The following is a 22,394-nucleotide window of genomic DNA, read 5'->3' as shown; positions in this document are numbered from 1 at the left end:
CAGGATAGAGATTACCTAAGATGTGAGCAGAGGAAGGGGTTGTAATTGGAAGATGCCATGCTGGCAGTGTCTTGTTTCTTGACCCACACAGCTGTTCATTTTATAAATTATTTGTTAAATTGAACATTTATGTTTTATATGCTTTTCTGTATGTATGTTATACTTAACAATTTAAAAGGTTTTTTTAAAAATAAAATCTTGTGTCCATTCTCATTTCCTGTTCTACAGTCTGCTAACATTGTCGAACTGTTCCATGTATGTTCCATTTATGTTATCCTATTATTAATATGGATTATACTTAACTATTTTGACTTTTCTGATCCCCTATATAAGTTATTTTTATATATTAATCTTTAAAATATTAATATGGTAAATTTTAAATGTTTTAGAGATGCTCTTTTCTTCTGGTATATTATTAAAATATATTTCATGATATTCCGATGAATTGAGTTGAAATGATATTTTTGTCCTTAAACATTTTCCCACATAGGTAGAAATTCCCAGCTTCCTTTGTCCCTGGCCTACACTTTATTGAGGTTGAATCAGTTGCTAAAAATATATTTGGTCCTATTAAAGATTATCTTTGGCTGGTAAGATTAAGGAATAGAGGAGCTTTTCAAAAGTGAACTATCTCTAAATATAATCAATAAAAGAAATTCTGACTAGAAATGGAGTCTTTTATGTAGCTTTATTCTCTTTTGGCATCATTAGTCAGTCAAGTTGGTATAACTACTAAAATGGTACATTCATTTCTACTTTCAGCAATCCTTCAAAGGGATTGTGAGTTGCTGTCACAATCAAGAACTTATCTAGGAATCTGATTTCCTCCTCACCCTGAAAGTTAACCCCAGCAACTTAAGGGACATCCTTATATCCTACCCAGGTCGGTTGAGGGCTGAGAAGGCAGTGGGTGGTACTTCTTCTCAGTCTGAATAGATTGTTAGCCATATTCTAAAACTCAGTCATTTGTGGATACTATATAGAAGAAACAATAAAGCAATGACTTATCCCTTAAAAAAACTTCTCATCAAAGTGGTTTTTTAAAAATTTTTATATTGTAGGTAATTCGCTCTTTTCTGCTCTTTCCAACAATTGAGCGAATGTCTGAGTCACCCAAAGGCAAGCTCGCCACTCCGCTTTTGTGCTGGTTTCGATATGCTTTCTATGTTCCTGGCTACTTACTACTTAAACCGTGGCCTGAGAAAATCAAGTCCTTGGTGATCAGAATGCTCCTTCGAAGGATGAACCTACAGAGTGAATTTTCGTTTCTGAATTTGTTGGAACCGTTCTGCCTCAGTAAGCACATTTTAAAATGTATATGTTTATTCTTGTATCAGAAAGTGTTAAGAGAATAATCTCAGACAGTGGATGAGTATCAAGCAAGGAATTATTTGTTGTATTTTTCTCCCAAAAGTTTAAAACTAGAAATAAGAAGAAAATAGTGAGGGGTATTCTAAATGACAGAAAAGCCTCATCATGCTTTAATTTTAAACCTTATCCTTCTGATTCTCCACTCTAGCTACAGGATGATGAGAAAGAATTCTTCTGTATCGAGTATATATGGAGTCCTTACAGGAATCCAGGGTGTGCCCTGTTAAGCTCAGTGTGTGAACTTTTCAAAAATCAGCCCAAGGAAATCAGGCCTAATATTCCCATAGAGTGAACAGGCTATGATTTTACTTTGCTCTTTAAAAGTTTTTGGAGAAGTTTAAGTTATAAAACTAACAATAAATAATAGTCATGGTAATGTAACACTGGATGCGTTACTGATTATAGTTTCTGAATGTGCCAGGGAATATTTTTGCTACTTTACTTCTTGGCTTCAAATGTTGCTTTTAAATGTAATTTATCTGTTTAGTTAATACTAATTTATATATTTACAAATGATTTTAATAATAAAATATGCTACTTTCTTAAGCCATAAAATGGGATAATAATATCCCATACCTCAAAAGATTATTATAGGATTAAATGTGATAATATATGCAAAGTGTCTATCTAGTATTTTATTTGTAATAAGCCTCCAATGAATGACATAACAACAGTTGCAGCAGCAGCAGCTAATAGCTGCTGTTCTAAGCTTTAACCTGTAGTCCTCAGAAGAACTAATAAGGTTTAGGTATTCTTATTGCCCCCATTTTACAGATGAAGATACTGAGGTTCAAGAAGTTACATGATTTGCCTGAAGTCACACAACTAGTGGGTAGTGTTCAAACTCCAGCAATATGCCACTGTGTTAAGCTTCCTTTTACCATAGCTGCTGCTATTATTGTCTCTTTGCTCCTTTCAGTCATAAAAGCAGGACTCTTGAGTAAAGTTTACCATGCTCCCCTACATCGAGTGCCACGAGATCATGTGCATAGTGAATCCAGAAACAAGTCACAGCCCTGCCTTTAGAATTGTACAGCTACAGATTGTATGGGAAGTGTTTTTCTAAATATGTAGCAAGAAGCAGTCATCACAAATACAAAGTTCAATATATTTTCTGTATTTGTGGATTTTTATGCTCTCCCCAACTCTCGTTCTTTGTTATAGGCTTAGCATAGCAGCAGCAGAAGATGAGATAGGGAGTAGGGAAGCAAGGCTCAGGACAGTCATAAAAATCACCAAACATTGAAGTTGGAGATGTCCCTTGAAGACCTTCTGGTCCAGCCCCTTATTTTTCCCTCATAGAAGAGAAAGAAATGGCCTAGTAAGTGAAAATGGCACTGACTACAAGTCAGAAAACCTCAACTCTCATTTTGGTTTTGCCTCAGACTCCCTCTGTGGCCTCAATTTAGTCCTTTCCCCTCTCTGGTTCTCAGTCATTGATCAAATCAAGAGTTAGACTGGACACATTTGGAAATTGAGATCAAATGGAAATCACTTGAAATTCTGGCAAACATATATAAAACTACTCCATGTATACTTCAGTAAGTCATTACAGTTTACAGATTTTTTTTTTTTCCTTCTTTAATCTTTTTCATTTTACCCTTAGGAAGGATTTTAAAAAAAGCATTCTCTAGTTAAGGAATCCATTTTCCTCCAAGGACTTCTGCTTCCAGGAAGATGAAATAGATGTATTCTTTTCCCTGTTTCTCCTACTAAGTGCTTAAAATCCTGCATATTATATGTAAAACAAATATAAGACTCTGAAAGGTGGAGAAGAAAGCAGACTATGTGTAGGGACCTTGGGACCCACAGAGCAACACAGTGGTAAGTTCCCTGGGTTTTCTTTTTACCACGTATATCCCAGACTTGGAGCCAGTGACCCAGAAATACCAATGGGTGTGGATTTTTCAAAAGCCCTGAAAAAAGCCTGCAATCTGTAGCCAGAGGACCAGGAAAATGGCAACCTTTCTAAAAGAAACTTTTGGATAATGACTGCCCTAATCTAGCCATGCACCATAGTAAAAACCGTGCCCTTATCCTTACCCAAACCAGCAAAGGCCAAGTGGGAGGCCTGGACTTTACCCCACATCCAACAGTGATGAGGCACCCCTCTCCTTCCTCACTAGGGTGGTGTCCAGAAGAGGCTGATTAGAGAGGCAGGACTTTCACCACTGCCCAGCAGTAATGAGGCCACTACCACCACCACTCCTATGAGATCAGTGGGGATCATGTGGGAAAAGCAATAAGGCAATTCTACCTCTCCTAGCTGGGATGGTAATAATGGAAGCCTAGTGGGGAGTCAGAATTCCTACCCATGCCCAGCAATAATGAGGAGCCCCTCCACCCCTTGGTTGTCAATAGAAACCAAATGGAGAACCTGGATTTCTGCCCCACCTGGCAGTAGTGAGGTGGCACTTCTCCTTCCCCACTTCCCTTGCTGAAGAAGTGTCAGGGGAAAAAAAAACAAAAAAAACAAAAAAAAAAACCCACCTAAAATAGAAAGTTTAAATAAGATCAGGAGTATCATAATATCCCAATTGTCCTTGTTTTAGTTAAAAATCACTTGTCGTACCAAAAACCCGGAAAAGCTCAATTTGAATGGAAGAAGACAATAAATGCCAACACCAGATGACAGAGATACTAGAATTTTCTGACAAAGATTTTAAAGCAGTCATTATAAAAATACTTCAATGAGCAATTAATAAACATGTTTGAAAAAAATGAAAAAATAGAAAGTCTCAGGAAAGAGAAGGTTTAAAGAAAAACTGAATGGAAATTTTAGAACTGAAAAATATAATAACCAAATTAAAAACTCAGTGTTTGAGCTCAACAGTGAAATGGAGGGGACAGAGGAAAGAACCAGGGAACATAAAGATATAACAATAAAAATAGGAACTTCCCAAATTTGGTAAAAGACATAAACCTACAAAATTCAAGAAGCTAGATGAATTCCAAATAAGTAAACCCAAAGAAATCCACACCAAGACACATAAACATTTGAAAACTAAAGCAAGGAAAATATCTTGAAAGCAGCCAGCGAGAAATGATACGTATTTATAGAGGAAAATCTATTTGAGTGACAACTACTTTCTCTTCAGAATCTATAGAGGCCAAAAGAAATGGCATATATTTCAAGTGTAAATAGAAAAGAGCCATCAATACAGAATTCTATATCCAGCAAAAATGTGCTTTAGGAAGGAAGAGAAAATTAAGACACTCTCCAATGAAGGAAAGCTAAAGGAATTTGTAACTATCAGACGTATCCTAAAAGAATAGCTATAGGAAGTTCTCTAAACTGAAAATAAATGATCAAAGAAGGAATCTTGAAACATTTAGAAAGGAAAGAACAGAAAGAAAAAATGTGGGTAATTACATTTTCCTTCTCCTCTTGAGGTTTCTAAATTATGTTTAACAATTGAAGCAAAAATTATAACATTGATATGATCTAAGTGTATACAGAAGAAGTATTTAAGGCAATTATATTATAAATAGGGGAGGGTAAAATAACATAAAGGGAAGTAATATACTTCTGTACTTCACTTGAACTGGTAAAATGTCAACACCAGTAGACTGTATTAAGTTACATATATAATGTAATACCTAGAATGACCACTTTAAAATCTATAAAAAGAGACATACTCCAAAACACTATAGGTAAATCAAAATAGAATTCTAAAACATTTAGTAAAAAATATAGGAAGGCCAGAGAAAGAACACAGAGAAATAGAAAACAGACAACCATCAGAAAACAGATAATAAAATGGCATACAAGCTCTAACATACCGATAATTACATTAAATGTAAATGGTCAAAATATACCAATTAAAAGATAAAGATTGACAAAGTGGATTAAAAAACATAACCTAAGTATATGCTGTCTTCAGAAAACTTGGTTAAAATATAATCGTATAGGTAGACTGAAAGTAAAAGAATGGGAAAAGATACATCATGCAAACATTAATCAAAAGGAACCAGTAATGACTATATTAATATCAGATAAAGTGGACTTCATAGCAAAGAAAATTACCAGGAACAGAGAGTGACAATACATAATAATAATAATAAAAGTTTCAATTTACCAAGGAGTCATAGCAATTCTAAATGTGTATGCACGAAACAAGTGAGCAGCAAAATATATGAAGCAAAAACTGATAGAACTGAAAGGAGTAATGGACAAATGCACAATTATAGTTGGACGCTTAAACACCCCTCTCTCAACAATCAGTAGAATAATAGAACAGAAAAAATTAGCAAGGATATAGATAAATTAGCAACAGTATCAACCAACAGGATTTTTTTTTAATTAATTAATTTATTTATTTATGGCTGTGTTGGGTCTTCGTTTCTGTGCGAGGGCTTTCTCTAGTTGTGGCAAGCGGGGGCCACTCTTCATTACGGTGTGCGGGCCTCTCACTATCGCGACCTCTCTTGTTGCGGAGCACAGGCTCCAGACACGCAGGCTCAGTAATTGTGGCTCACGGGCCCAGTTGCTCCGCGGCATGTGGGATCTTCCCAGGCCAGGTCTCGAACCCGTGTTCCCTACATTGGCAGGCAGATTCTCAACCACTGCGCCACCAGAGAAGCCCCAACCAACAGGATTTAATAGACATTTATAGAACACTCCACCCAAAACTTCTGGGTTTCTGATAGGCATTAGATAGGGAGCTACCTGTACTTTCCTTCTACCTCTTTAGAAATATTTTCTAAACCCAAATCAGCACATGGGATATAAGAAAGTTTTATTTGTTTTTCTATATATATTTAGTGACTATATAACACATCACATATGACATATGACATGTTTAATGTTTTTTCATTAAAATGGTTCCTTATATAAAGATTTTTTTTCAGTTTTTCTACAGCAGAATTGTAAACACCCTCTTTAAGAAGTAGGCTCCATAAGCTGCACTTGAGAGAAAGGAATCTTCCTTTCAGCTTCAGTGATTGACCTCTTACTGAGTCTTCCTGGAGCCCCAAGTGCAGGCATCAAGGAGCAAGACAGTTTGGACATAGGACACATTCCCCTCCCTGACTCAAGGCAACCAGAGCCTTCCAGCTGCATTGTTGCTTGGGGAACCCTGGGATTTCTTTCCCATAGTAGTTATATTGTGTGCAAAATAGACTTTTAGACCAGACTAAACACTCAGCCACACTGCTTTATCTCTGTTCCAAACAACCAACTTGCAAACAAACTTTTGGAGCACAGCCCTTATGTTTCTGACATCCTTTCCTTCTCTGATTTTCTCTTCTCTCCCTTCTGGATCTGCCTTTCTGATATCCAAGTAACTAGTACTTCAATAGTCTCTTTTGTTTCCCCATTACCCACCCTGTCTGTATAACCTTGGGTAAAGAGAAAGGAGGCAAGAATTACCTGTCTTCTTGCTGCTTTGTGTTCTTGGTTTATTCTCTGCATGGGTACTTAGTACAATCTCCTAGTAGTGACCGTAGGCTAACCCTTAAGCAAGCATTGCAATCGTTCTAGCCGGCCTCTTTATACCTCTCCCCTTTGGGTCCCGTGTCACCCCTGCCTCCTCTTGCAACAGTTACCACAGAACCTGCCTTTACCCAGGCTTACCCTGGCCATCCCTCTAGTGATTCCTTTTCCCTTGCTTATGACAAATGCTAGAAGGCCCCCGCGGAGAGGGACTGATACTCATCAGATAAGACCCTGGCCCTTGTGGATGATTAGTGCACTCCTCCCGAGCTTGTATCCCATGAATGGTGAAGGGTAATCGATATTCAAACCAGTCACTTGAGTTGGTGACATGATTTTCACGTTACACAAAGAGAGGGGTCATCAGGGGAAAGGAATACCAGGTCTGAGATCATTTTCAGTGGTCAAATCTATGCCATCCGGACCTTCCTCCTCCAGACCTGCTTCTCTGTGGCTTGACTGTCATCCAGACAACGACCAGTTTGACTTTTAGGAGAACTTGGGGTGTTTTCACATTATGTAATGTCTGTGCTTCAGTAGAAATCTTATGGAAACAAATGGAGGAAGTTTGCCAGTCCAAGTAGTGGATAATAAATCCTGACCTATCTGGAGAGAAACTGATTTTCTGTATCCTTTAGCTTATACACATATTTTTTTTATTGTAGTAAGGTCTGAAAAATTCAAGGAACCAAAGTATTCAAGTATTTCAAATGCTGTTGTCCTTGGCAAAAATGGTGCTTCTTATAGGCTGAGATGCTGTGTATTAGCCTTATTCAGCAGACTGAGTGAGTAAAACATCCTTTCCTATCCAGCATTCAGGATAGAGTAGCCCTAATTCAATTAGGATACTTTATAAACTTTACCACAGTGTTCATCAGTTCAATTGATACAACTAGATTGTTTTGAATGCTATTTTTAAAGAAAATATATGGTTTTTTTCTTTAATTTTAATTCTGGAATATTTGCTACTACCTATTTTCTTTAGAATAGATGTTCTTCTGTTTCATGAGAAATAAATTTTTCACTAAGAGAGCTGAATTGGATTTTCTGATCAAAGCTAAAAGCAAATATATTTTAGCTTAGCAGTATCACAGGTCAAGATAATTAACGTTAAAAAATATTTTAGGGTCTTTTTGTTAGGCCAAATTGATGTTTTAATTCCTTTCAGTTACCTAACTAGAAAAACATAGTGCAGACAAAGGGCATTCCTGGTAGATTACGTTACTTCTGTTGCATACATTCTTGTAAAAGACACTTTCATAATCTTTCCTTTCCTTAATCAATGTGGAAATAACTTTTAAAAACATGTACAGTGATATGAAATGAACAGAACTATTCAATGAACTGACACATAAGCTTCACTAAAAAATCACAAATTTCTTCTCAGAATATTTTTTACTTAATCCCAGAATAATATTTTGAATAAGACAAAACCAGACTGCCATGTTACCTATTCTCTCATTTATGTGTGTAGCTTAGGAAAATCCATTTATAAAAGCCAACTTCAGCTTTAGTTATTCATAGAAGTTTAGCCTAAAATTCAGCAATGAAAGAAAAGATTTTGAGTGTGTGTGGTCAGTATTAGGATTTAGGGCAAAAGGTGATTAGATACAGTACTAGAATATCATCTCTAGTTTAGAAGTAAATGACTCAGTGAAGGTTTTATTATTTTTTTCTATAGAAATATATATATATATATATATATATATATATCTTTAAATTATCTGCCACTCTAAAAAGTTGTATTATTTTTTAAAAAATCATACACCTTGAGTTGTGTGTTTCACTTTGGTGAACTCAGTGTCACATAGATAAGACTATCTGTTTGCAGACTAAATCAATGGTTATAATAACGAAAGTCTTGGCTTATGGAGAAACATATGTGAATAGTAAACACTCCAAATTACGCAGAAATTTTAGAATGGGAGAATTACTTTTTTAGATCTGGTTTTCACGTTGTTAAAAGCCACAATTGGCACAAATAGAAATGGTAGAAAACGATCGGGAAAAAAATAAAGACCTACCAAAGAACTGGCCCTTGTAAGACTTCATCTGGGTTTCTGAGCATGTGTAGTCCTGCTTAACTTCTGACAAACTCTCCTGGTTTATGCTTCTTGATTGCCTAGCCTTAACTTTGCCTGAGCAGCTCTGGACGGAGCTCTGCTGGAGTATGGGATACTCACATCTCCAGGACTATCCAGTTTCACAGTCTGTCCTCAGCCCCAAGAATTTTGCTAACATGCAGCCCTTCTTGGCTCGCACCTAACTCCTCTACATTTGGCAACATCTTGCCAGCCTCAGGGCCAGTTAGAAGATGTGCTAGGAGGGGCTATCCTTGGAACGGCTTTTCTGCAGTCAGCTCCTACCTCTTCCCTCCTATAGGGAAGATCTAGTATGTATAGATAAGGCTTGATGCCACCCTGCTCCCCTACTCAAGTACCAGAATCTGATAGGAAGTTGACAACAACATCAACCCCTGTTAACCAAAAACACCCAGAAAATCCAGAGACCCGGTTTTTATTTGCTTTTATTAGCTAAGACTGAGTTTGGCTATAGATAACAGAAAACTAAATTACAGTGGCCTAAACAGATAGGGATCTATTGATATTTTTCTCATGCACCAAGAAATATAAAGGGGAGAGTCCAGAGACAAATAGTATCTCAACAGTGCCATCAAGGATGCGGGTTCTTTCTAGATTTCCACTCTTTGTCCTCAGCACATTTATCCTCATGCTCGTCATCTCATGATCACATGATGACTTCTGCTACTCTAGGCCTCATGTCTGACATTCAGATGGAATTAAGGAAAATGGGGCAAAAGCACAGGCTTATTCCTGATGAGACTTTGCCTTATTTAGGAAGAGAAGTCCTTCCCCAGGAACCTTGCCTCTACATTAGTAGCCAAAACTAGGCCATATCCCTAGCTATAAGGGATGTGGAAAAGCCATATGTTTTGACTTTCCCATGTCTCTAGTCAAGGAAATGAGGGGTTTTTTATTGGCTTTTGGGTAGGTCCTAGTATTTACTACATCCCTACTTCAAGATGGTCTTGGACCTACCTACCTACTCACCTTCCATGGACCTACCAAACACCTAGCTAGTTAACTCCATCCATACTAGTTAACTAGTAATCTAGATAGTTAACTCCATCCTCTTCACCATAACTAAAGTCCACCACAGCCACGTCCCCTCCAGAATGTCTTTGGGCTTCACAAGCCCTGAAACCTTATGGCATACTTTGGACATACAGAACCTAACAACCATTTTAAAGAAAATTAAAATGACTAGAAATAATATCTTGGTCAGAACAGACCAGGAGTAACAATCACATTTTACACTGCAGTGTACACACCCATGTATGGGAGATTTCCTACCTCCAAATTTCACCTGCCCTAATTAAACTGTGCCCAGTTCAAGTAATTCCCTTTGCTTCAGCACCATCAACCCTCCCTCCCCAATATAAAGGCAAAACTGAACAAACTGGGGCATTTCTACTGTGAAACTGTGCTAATGGCACTGGATCACATACCACCAAAACAGCAGGACAACTTGCCTTCCAACCCCCAAGTTCTACTTCAGAAAACTGTTCATACATCTCCCCCAAACCTCCTATTGTATCATTAATTGTGGTTTTTCTTCCCTCTGCATTTTCCCTCACTGCTATGGCCAGTGCTTTATGTGGCCTAGTTTGGGGCCAGTCTCAACAGAAGCTCTTAGATTGCCACTCTTGCCTGCAATGATTTGTCCCAGTTTTATACCAGTACCTGCCAGCTTGGCTTACCATGTCAGTGTTCTGGCCTCTCTTGTGACGTCAGCTCTTGCACCACTTCAAGGAAGGCAGCAGGTTTTTCCTCATGACCCGTTTCCCTCCTACCGCCCCAAAAAAGAAAAACACTGGCCGAGTCCCTTCCCATTTATTTTATTTAACAACCCTTAACTCACAGCTGCCATGAACCAAGCACTTGCATAATCACTGGAGAGAATAATAAATGAAATATAGCTGCTGCTATATTTATATTTATATATATATATATATATTTATATAGCATGGTAGGGGAGATAAATGTGAAGAATTTTAACATATCACAGTTACGACTGTTATGAATACAGATACAGGTCAGGAATGGTACCAAGAAAAGGAGAAATTAGTTCTACCTAGATAAGTAAGGGAGAAGACGAATGAATTTGGACTTGAAGATGAGTTAGGAATTTTCCAGACAGACAAAATGGCATCAAGATAGGTGATTGAGTTAAACTGGAGGCAGCCTTCTATTGTAGATTATGCGTACTTGGAGAATTTAGTGGTACCATTTAGCCCGTGAGGTGAATGTCCTATTGGTCTTCCAACTTTAGCCCTCATTCATTTCGTTCCTTAGCCACTCCACTGTGAGTTGATGTCCTGTAGTGATATTTAAACACTAAGCAGATTTCAGAAGAAGATGGTAGCAAATAAAATAGAACATTAGACTCAGTGAGGTTTTTATTACACCTGTATTTAGATTTTTAATGAAATAAAAGTAAATAAGTACCATTCTTCTAAATCATTCTCTTCCCTTCGTGTTTTGTTTCCATTACTCCTGCTCCTAGATATTTCCTTCACTATGGTGCTTGAAACTGTGAATTCTGCTGGGTTTCCAGGAATGCTGTCAATAGTCATTGCCAGGAGAAATGTGTTTTCCCCTTAGGAAATTACACTTCTATTTAGTATTATTGTTTCTGACCACTGTGCTGTGTTATGAGCATTTTTGAGGAAAGAAAAAGATAATTGCTTCCTTGGAGCTATTACTGGAAAGGACACTGGTATTCTACTTTCTAAAAACAAACAACAAAAAAGTACACTTAGATGGGAAATTACCAGGAAAAACAAGAATAAGAATAAAGGTGAGGTGAGGTACATTCCCTGAGGAAAAATTTACTTTTAGAAATGTAAGATTCCTTACAAGTTTTTTGAATGTTTATATTTTTTCGAATTCAAGAATAACACTACAGAAAAGTGCTTAAGACATAAATGTTTACCTCCATGAATTATCAGAAAGCAAACTCCCATGTAACTCCCACCCAGCTCAAGGATCACCATTGCCTGGATCTCAGAAGCCTCTTTTATACCCCTGCATATCCCACAGTCCACTTCTGAGCTCATTCAGGTTGTTGGCAGAATCCAGTTCATGTGGCTTTTTGACTGCAGTCCCCATTTTCTTGCTGGCTGTCAGCCAGGGGTCCCTCTCAGCTCCTGGAGGTCACTTTCAGGTCCTTTTCACATGAGCTCCGTTTTCAAACCAACAGTGGTACATTTAGTCCTTTTAGTGCTTTGAATCTGTGACTTCTTCTTCTGCCACTAGCCAGAGAGAACTCAAATTTTGAAGGACTCGTGTGATCAGGGTAGGTCCACTGGGATAATCTCCCTTAAAGTCGTCTCAACTTTATAACATAACCTAGTCATGGGAGTAATATGTCATCATACTCAACAGGTTTCACCCACACTCAAAAGGGAGGATTGTAAAAGAGCAAGGAGTATTTGTGTCATCTGGGAATTCTGCCTACCACAGACCACCTGTTCTCTGCTGCTCTGAAATGCTACCTTTGTCAAAAATTAAATATCTATATATGTGTAGTCATTTCTGGAAGAATTTATTTAAAATCAATATTATTTCTTCCTTAAATGTTTGGTAGAGTGGACCAATGAATTCATCTTGCCCTTGGGTTTTCTTTGTGGAGAGGCTTTAAATTACAAATTTAATTTCTTTAATAGATATAATATGATTGAGGTTATCTATTTATTGTTAAGTGAGCTTCAAATTTGTGTCTTTGGGCAGACTGGCTGTTTCATCTAAGTTATTGAATTTCGTGACATAAAGTTGTCCACAAAATTACTTGATTATCCTTTTGATATCTGTATTATCTGAAGGGCTGTCATTTCTCTTTCCTGATACTGGTAATGTTTTATGTCTTCTCACATTTTTTCCTGATCAGTCTGGCTAAAGATTTATCAGTTATTGAACTTACTTTTAGTTTCATTTAGTTTCTCAATTGTTTTTCTGGTCTCTCTTTCATTAATTTCTGCTGTGAATTTTATTATTTACTTTATTCTGCCTACTGACTGGAGTCAGACCAAATATCTTTTATATCAATATACGTAAGTATGTTAAGTCCCTTTATTTAAGAGAGAGAGACTTTAAATTTTGTTTTTAAAGAAATCTACTTACGATTTCAAGAGACATACTTAAAACAAAATGGCAAAAGACTAAAAATAAAAGACAAATAGGCAGATGATGCCAAAAATAAAGCAAAGTAACAATAATAACACCAATCAAAGTAGAATTCAAGGCACAAAGAATCAAATGAAAATTTGTGTAGTAGTACCAGAAAATCACATAAATTCATGTTATCTCTGGCTTTCTTCCTTTTTCTCAGTCATTTGACATCTTGAAAATGAGGGTCACTCTGCTCATTCTGCAGCCAGTATAATAGAACTAACCCTTATAAGCAACTCTTAAAGATCATTTAAACCTGTTTTAAAATAAACATTCTTTTTAGTTGTGTCCTTTTTAAAATTATTAAGATGGTTTCATGTTCGTAACTATGTGTGGTTTCCCTGTTATTCATGATTTATCTATCAAAATTTGTGATTCTAATCCTTAAATCATAAAAATGCCTTGATCGGGTATGATTACACACGTCTGCTGTGATATCTGACATTAGGCCATCATACTGCTAACGTTGCTATTGAGAAAGCCAGGTGAGGGTGAGAGAGATTCTTCCACAGGTCATGCTCTTGTTTCCGGTGACAGTGCATGTTACTGACTCACATGCCTCTCTTGGCCTCACTAATATCTCACATCACATAGCACTTGGCAAAAGAAAAGAGTAAAACAGGAATATACTACAATTAATTTGACATTTGTGTTTGTTCTATATATTCTAAGTGTTTACCTTTTTTTTTTTTTTAATGTAGTTAATGCTGCCTACCTTGGGAGCCAAGAAATGATGGAGGTGGTGAAGAGAGACAATGAAACCATAAAAGAACATTTATCTAAGGTAATCACTTTAGTGCTACAAGGAAGTAAGTAGATGGGCAGAAATACTTACTGAGGATGAAAGGCTAGAGTTGGTTAGAATCTGTAAGACCTCAAGGGTTTGTAATTTTCAGATCAAGTTCTACTTCTAGTTAACATTAAGGCAGTCCTTGAAAGTTGCATAGAAAGTAAGTAAAGCTGACTGCATAGTTACTTAAATATGTTTTACCACCTGTTTTTGTTGGGTTTATTTTTAGAATCGATACTTATCTCTAGAGCTTTGTACTGAAAAGACTCTCAATAATATTTATGGAAAAAATGAGTTATATTAAAATATAAGTGAAACGTTGGAAAAGAACTAACATTCCTATGATCTGATGATCCAGTGAGCCCGTCTTTCTTATTCTCCAATGCATTAGAGTAGGAATGCCCAGCTGACACCAAGGCGAGTTTTCTATACAAGCAGGTGCGGAAAGGCAACAATTGAAATATTTAGCATTTTTGAGTTGCTGCTGTAAGTGCTAGAATCTTAACACAGGCGTATTTGGAAGCACAGTTTCTGAAACTGTGAGGGGCCATGGTTTAGAATATGTCTAAGCACCCTAGAATTAAGGTGGCCCTGGTACTCCCATGACATCATTTATCTCTCTGTCCATCCTGAATAGGATAGAGCTGTACCATCTAACACGGTAACCACTAGCCACATGTGGTTATTTGTGGCTACTCTGAATTGAAATGTGCCATGAGTGTAAAATACACATTGGATTTCAGAAACTTAGTACCAAAAAAACAAATAAAATAGTTCATTAATATTTTTATATTGATTAGCTGTTGAAATGATAATATTTTAGATACGTGGGGGTAAATAATATATATTATTAAAAGCAATTTCATTCATTCCTTTATACTTTTTAAAATGTAGTTACTAGAAATTTTGAAATTACCTGTGTGCCTTTGTATTTCTGTTGGACTGTGCTAATGTAGAGCTTTGCAGTCCAGTGCTGAACCGTGACATCTGCTGGCTGCAATGAAACGAGCCCCACTGAGTGACCACTCTTACAGGGCCCAGGAACCTACAATCTGCAAGTAAAATCTTAGGTATCCTGCTGGGTTTAGAATCTCTTCATAAACTTTGAGACATTTGACTTAAACTTGCCTATAGTGTTAATTCATATTTCTATAACTTCCCAATACAATTATCTTAAAGCAAGAAATGTATATGTTCTTAAAAAAATATTTTTAGAATATCGATCTATCCGTAGCTTCACCTAGAGAGGACTTTTGAAAGTGCCATTCTGTGTTTGTCTTATGGCCATAGTGGTCATCATATTTCTAAAATAGCAATTGGCCAGAGGTTGAAATTTTGAAGACAGAGGAAACCCTCATTAGCTGAATGGGGGAGGTTGGGGCCTCATAAGGACCCTCTTTCCAGGGCTTTCAACTGTTTCCACTCATTGACGTATGTGAAAATGCAAGAAAAACAGTATTTTATTTTTTAGTTAAGTTATAAGTGAATTTGTTTCAAAGCTGTGCTTAAGTTCTCAAGGCTGGAAGTTCATAAAAACAACTCAGTTCCCAGTTAATAATAAGACTGGCAGATGCTCATTTCCAAAAATCACACTTGCTGAATGACTAGACCCATCATGTGTCAAAGCCCGTCTTACCACCTGTGGAAGCCAGCTGCTGTAAAGTACTCATCATTCCTGGATTCTGTTTGTATGTTGTGCTCAGAAGGAGGTCAAAGGAAGGTGCTAACTTATTCCTGTCCTAAGTTAAATCCATATGCAAGTGTAATCATTCCCAGATAGAGGGCTGCTTGTGGTAACCATGTCAGGACCGTACTTTACTGAAACTTTTGTGGGAGAAATATGGGGGTATAATGGTAGATGGCAGGCATTTCAAGGTTGATATTAACCCACGGTCACAGGACTAAACTTTTCCAACTACAGGGAATGGTTTTATTTTGTTTTTAAGATAGCATGACATGTACTTGTGGAGTTTGGGAAAGCAAGGCATTGTTGAGTTTAATGATGCACAACTACCTGCGATTAATTGAATGTCCTTTCTACCAGCTAAGTTTGAACTCTCCACTAGAATAATACAATTCCAATTCCTAAGTGAAACGAGGTATAGAAAGACAGGAAGTTTATTGCAATTTTTTTGTTTCTGTAATGAAAAAAATGGAAACATGCTGTAATTTAATATTGGTAAAAGTTGAATCAACATATGTCTCAGTCTGCTTGAGAAAGTAAGGAAAGTTAAAAGGGCACATAGTTCTAGCAAAATAGTGGGCATTTTCCCCTGCCTTCCAAACAACCCTGATAATTAGTCAGACTTGAAAATCAGTTCCCAAGACTAGACATATCCCTACTTTAGATATTCTAGTCAAGGATACTCTGTCTCATTTCTGCCCAAATACAAGCCTTCAGAAAATTTGTAAAGTTATATGTAAAGTTATAATATTGCATTTATCACACAGTATTTAAACAGTCGGTTTTCCCCTCTCACCCACCTTGAAGGTTTTTCTCATCTTGGTATCCCTGTGGCCTAGCACAATGCATGATACCTGGTGAACAATCAATAGATGTATACTAGATGGATGGACAGGAAAGCTGTTACAGATTCTAAGCCTTTTTTGTGCCATGGATCTCTCTGGCTGTGTCGTGTATGGACTCCTTCTCAGAATAATATTTTAAAGTGCATGAAATAAATACACGGGATTACCCAAAAAAAATATATTGAAGTATAGTTACCAAAATATATTAAAAGCAAATTTGTGATATATAATTTGTGCATCTTTATTAACAAACTAAATAATGAGATATAATAGCAGTCAGAATTACTATTGTAAATATGTAGTGATGTGTATAAACTTTTAGTTACTTAAAACAATTTTACTGTAATTTGAAAATTTCAGTAATTTTATAGATGACAAAAGATAGGTATTTCTAATATTTCTGTGGTTTGTTGCCTGTATTCATAATTGAAGGAAATACTAAGTTATTGTTAGAGGTTAGCAAAAAAAATGATATATTCTTTTTCCCATCCAAGTTTACATTACTCCGCTCCCCTCAACTGCCACTGCATCTACCCATGAAACTGCGTGGACCTGTAGATCCCCGGTGAAGAAGTTGCTTTGAGGCACTAGAAAAGGTTAGGGAGCATGGTATTGTGGTTTGGGCACTGGCCTGAGAACAAGAAGCCATGATATGCTACACTAAAGAGGCTATTTTGAGTTGTTAGGGAACCATTGAAGGATTTAAGGAAGGGGTAATAATCAGGGTGATACAATGTTTGACAACCATATGACATAACCACTGACCCATCAGAACATATGCCATCTGTGAACAAACAGCCAGTTCAGAGGTGCCAGTTCATATCAGTTAGTCCTAGGAATGTGGCTAGACTAAGGAAAATGTGTATCAGAATGTTGGAAAAGAATGAAATTTGAAGTGGGAAAACTCTTTAGAAGACTTTTACAAGAACGAAGGCAGTGGAATTGGGGATGAAGAACGGGTAGAATTTGGAAAGATTTAGGAAGTAGAATCAAAGACACTTAGTACTCATAGGACATGAGAGAATGGAGATGGAGTCTAAGATTATTTCTCTGTATTTGGATTTTGTAACAAGATAGGGAATATGGGAGAGGTGCCAGCAAGTTGTGGGAGCTGGTTGAGAAAGTAGTTCATTTTGGTACTTTTGTTTGAGATACCTGTGGGACATCCAGGGGGACACATGTCTGGCAGGTAGCTGGATATATGGGTGTGAATCCTAGAAGAGAAATCTGGGCTGAATTTTGATTTGGGAATGATGAGGATATATTTGGAGTCATGAGCATGGAAATAGTAACCCAAGGAAGTATGTGGTATAAGGAGAGAATACATCTAAAGGTTGACCCTTGGGAACACAATTTAAAGGTTGGGAGGAAGGAGAGGAACTAATGAATAAGGCGGAAATGGAAGGGGGAGGGACGGGAATGAGAACCAGGATGGAATAAACCAAAGTAAGAGAATCAACTGTACATTTTCACCACCCCAGTCCCAATCCTTCTGGGAGCCGCTGAGGTATGCTCTGCATTATGAGGCACCTGGTGTGTCTGAGGCAAATAGGAGGTCAGCATTCCCGTTCTGTCATTGTTCTCAGCTATAAGGGGATGTATTCTCATTCAAAGAAAAGTGAATTAGTGTTTGGTTTAGAAACTTGACGTTTTCATTTAAAACTCACTCAGGAGGGAAATTCTAAACTGCCGTGACCATCCTTGGCCTAGGCTTATGGAAACAGCTGGTATGTGCTACTGCCAGACCAAATCTGAGCTTCACTATCAGTCAATAGGGGTCTGAAATTGTTCCCAGCGAGAGCACGTGAGACGCTGCTTTCTGATGAAGGTGGGCAGCGGTGGAAGGACTTCCTGCAAAGTGGTGCTGCCCCTGCCCCCAGAGGGCCAGCCCGGGGCCAGCAGTGTGGTTGGGAAAGGGGCAGGGTGTCCTCAGGAACAAGGACCCCTCTGCTACGGCTCTCCCCATCCTGCTTAGCCCGCCTGAGCCCAGAGGCGCATGTTGCCTTTGGGAACAAGCAAACCTTGCACAGTTGTTTGCAGATCGGGGCATGCAAATCCTTCGGACATGCACACGTCCCGCTTAGTGGAGCATAGGATGTGCTCTCTGGACCAGCTCACCGGGACTGCCTTTCCGCCAACCTCGGTCTGAAACTGATTGTGTTAGCTCTGCCTGTTTAATTTGAAGCCTGTTCAGAATATCATAATCATCCCGGAAATAGATAGGTTTGTTTGTATCTCAATCACTTTGACCTTGAGCGCTTCATTTTAGGCACTCCTTCGTGTCAGCATACGCTTGAGTGTTCTAGTGGAGCGTGATCGGAGGGGGAGGAGCGTAGCGGGGAGCAGAGTCTTCAGAGGCACAGCCCGAGGTTCACACTGCAGCCCCACCATGTGCTTACTTACGTGACCTTGGTTAAGTTGCTTGGCCTCACTGTGTCTCCTTTCTTCATCAATAAAATGGTTTAATAATACTATCTACTCTCATACAGTTGTTCCAAAACTATAATGCTATATGCAATTCATATAAAGACCTTGCAAGAGTGTCTGGCATGTACTAAGCATTCAATGAAAGTTTATTATTATTATTACAAAGTTAGTTATATCCTAGATATGCCTCTGAGTACTTTAAAAAGACTTTGCCTAACTTTTCCTCCCCCTGCACACCCCTTCAGATATTTTCATTCTATAATGAAAGATTTTGGTAATATTAAATATGTAGCCAAGTGACCCTGGAATGCCCCAGTCCCATTCTGGCCACTGCTTCCCATAAAATGCCTAAGGGAGATGTTGTATAGGAACAGCAGTGAAGGAAGACACAGTAGTACTTAAACTTTACCAGGACTTGGGCCCAGTACGGAGAATTCAGATGAACTGGAATTGGCCATTTCTCTAAGTTAGTTAAGCAAGACCCTTCCCAGCACGTCTGCCAGTTTCCTGAGGCATATAACCAGGGAGAAACAGAAGCACAGGAGGATAAATTTGCTCCCAGTGCCTCATACTCTGCTGCCTCACCAGAGGAAGATAGATGCCTTGGGTCAGCTTCTCACTCCAGACCCAGGTAAGAAAGAGACGAAGCTAGTTACTCTGGAAGGAGCAGTGACTTCCGTTTGGGAATGAGCAGGTTCTGGCCCTTTACACTTGAATCGTGCAGAAAGAAGAGAGCCCCACTTTGCAGGGCTTTTGATGCATGATTGTTCCAGCTACTGGAGAGTAGCCCAGCCTCTAACCCGCTTGGACCTCCTACTCCTTTCGCACCCAGTTCCCACTGCTCCCCTAGATGCTTTCAGGGGGAGCAGGGCTCGGTGCTTGTGAAGGATTGTGTGTTCACCTCTGTCCTCAGCCACTTTTTTTTTAATTTTTAGGGATTTTAATTCCCTTTTTTAAAAAATAAATTTATTTATTTTATTTTTGGCTGCCTTGGGTCTTCGTTGCTGCACGCAGGCTTTCTCTAGTTGCGGTGAGCGGGGACTACTCTTCCTTGCGGTGCGCGGGCTTCTCATTGCAGTGGCTTCTCTTTTTGCGGAGCACAGGCTCTAGGTGCGCAGGCTTCATTAGTTGTGGCTCACGGGCTCTAGAGCGCAGGCTCAGTAGTTGTGGCACACAGGCTTAGTTGCTCCGCGGCATGTGGGATCTTCCTGGACCAAGGATCAAACCCGTGTCCCCTGCATTGGCAGGTGGATTCTTAACCACTGCACCACCGGGGAAGCCCTAATTCTCATTTTTTTAAGAATGGTAATTGAGCCAGTTCTAGATAAAAGAAAGAAAGGAAACAAGGTAAGTCGGAAAATGAATTTTCTAAACTATCTCCCTGTCTTCAGCAGTTGTTCAAGTTCTTAAAAATGGTTGCTCAGAAAGGCTGCAGTGAACTGTTAAAGCTTTGTGACTGCTACCTCTCTGTTCCTGAGAGGGATGGGATTTTCAAATAACTGAAAGGAGATGCTTATGTTACAGAACAGGTTTCCTTTAAGGTTGCAGGGTCGAGGCTTAAGTGTCTGACTTGGCGGGGAGGGTGGAAGCAGCAGCCTGTCGCTCCTGTGCAGCAATTCCTGTAGTCCCCGTCGACGACTGAATAGAAAGAAGTAATTCAGATAGAGATTTTGTTTTCCAGTTTTATTGAGATAGAATTGACACATAACATTGTATTAAAGTGTACAACGTAATGATTTAATACATGTATATATTGCCCAGTGATTATCACAAGTTTAATTAACATCTATCACCTCACTTAATTACAGTTTTTTTTTCTTGTGCTGAGAACTTTTAATGTCTACTCTCTTAACGACTTGCAAATATACAGTATAGCGTTAACTATAGTCACCATGCTGTATATTACATCCCCAGAACTTATTTATCTTATAACTGGAAGTTTATACCTTTTGACCACCTTCACCCGTTTCCTCCACCCCCTACCCCCTGCCACTAGTAACCACCAGTCTGTTCTCTGTTTCTGTGAATTTGGTTTTTTGTTTTAGATTCCGCATGTAAGTGAGATCGTACAATATTTGTCTTTATTTGTTTGACTTCACTTAGCATAAAATACCTTCAGGGTCCATCCATGTTGTCGCAAATGGCAGGATTTCCTTCCTTTTTTATAGCTGAATAATATTTATTATCACCAGATAGAGACTTCTGTGTGTGGCTTTTTTCATGTTTAATATTTTAAGATGTTGATATACCATTGGAAGTGATTTTTGTTAGTTATTAGCTAAATCAAATATATAAACTTGTATCATAAGGTGGTTTCTAATATGTCTTTTGTTCTTAAAATAAATCCTCTATTAGTAATGCATAAAAGTCAGCAACTCAGTGTATACTAAAACAAAGCTTTGTTGCATCAATCAGGGCAGAAGTCAGGTTTTCCTGCTTCTGGCTCCTACCGTACTTTGTTCATACCTCTCTCTGCCTGTTGTGTTTAAGGGCCAGCTTGTACATGCCTGAGTTCTTCGCTACGCTGGAGCTTCTCCAGGGCAGAGCTGTCTTACTTCTGAATTTCAACCACTTAGCCAGTGCCAGATGGGAGATAGGTTTAGAGTCATTTTGGGTGGAAATGCTGGGAATCTGCAGTTTCAGGAGCAAAAAGTTTAAAAAAAAAAAAAAAGCCATTGGAAAAGACAACTGTGGCTACTCTATGGGGGCAAGCTGCAGCAATTTGCAGGGACATTTCAACAGGGACATGTCTCCTTAGGGGCAACTGAAGAGTTAAAGGAAAATATACCTGTGAGCACAGAGACTATGTGTGATAACTGTGATATCTGTGATAACTGTCTGTGATAACTATCTGTGATAACTATCTGTGATAACTATCTGTGATAACTGTGATATCTGTGATAACTGTGGTTATCACAGTAACCATAATTCCACCTTACTGTAGAAGGTACACAGAGAAAAGCAAAATCCTGGGCAATCAAAATCTAGAATTGAGAAAATTAAATGTTGTGTTTAATAGAGAAACGATTACTTAACATAACAATTTGGAAATAGAATAATTTCCATCTCAATAATGTATACTCTTTATCAACTCTCATGCATATCAAAGCAAGTGCCAAGGAGAAATAAACTATAGGAAATAATTTCTTTTCTTGTAAACATTTGATTTAAACATCCTTCTGATAACCTGAGATCCTTGGTTAACAATTCCAGTATTTTCATCACCCCCATGGCATGCAGCACCCCAGAAGAACTGTACACATCAACTTTGTGCGTGTCGGTGATTGTCACATTCAGGTAGTTTTCATAACCAGTTTAAGACCTCTCAGCCTTCAGGTTTGTGTTTTCACACCATGGTTCAGTTTATTCTTAATTGTAAATAGTAGTAAAAGGTACTGATTAGGAATGCCATCCCTGGATTTATAACTCAGTTTTTCACTGGGTTATATTCACTAATTGTTTCAACTTAAGCAAGTTAGTCTCTCTAAGCCTAAGTTTCCTTTTCTGTAAAACAGGAATAAAATACCTTCCTCAGAATATTATTATAAGGACTCAGTGAACACAAAACTTAGCATAGAGCCTGGCAAATCAT

At 38.2% G+C, this 22,394-nt stretch overlaps 1 protein-coding gene across 3 annotated transcripts in view; it reads left to right on the top strand.

The window, feature by feature from the left end:
* LDAH (lipid droplet associated hydrolase) overlaps nucleotides 1–22,394 on the top strand; it is a 94,180-nt gene that overhangs the window by 64,474 nt on the left and 7,312 nt on the right. For 2 of the 3 annotated variants that reach the window (XM_068564553.1, XM_068564554.1), the window contains 2 exons: nucleotides 1,062–1,296; nucleotides 13,758–13,840. In XM_068564553.1, the coding sequence (XP_068420654.1) occupies nucleotides 1,062–1,296; nucleotides 13,758–13,840 (318 nt within the window). The remainder of the gene's footprint in view (nucleotides 1–1,061; nucleotides 1,297–13,757; nucleotides 13,841–22,394) is intronic. The other variant, XR_011076582.1, reaches the window with a different exon arrangement.

Source organism: Eschrichtius robustus, chromosome 15 (assembly GCF_028021215.1).
Source record: "Eschrichtius robustus isolate mEscRob2 chromosome 15, mEscRob2.pri, whole genome shotgun sequence".
In the NCBI taxonomy this organism is placed as follows: Eukaryota; Metazoa; Chordata; class Mammalia; order Artiodactyla; family Eschrichtiidae; genus Eschrichtius; species Eschrichtius robustus.
This window is presented reverse-complemented; position numbering and strand designations above follow the sequence as displayed.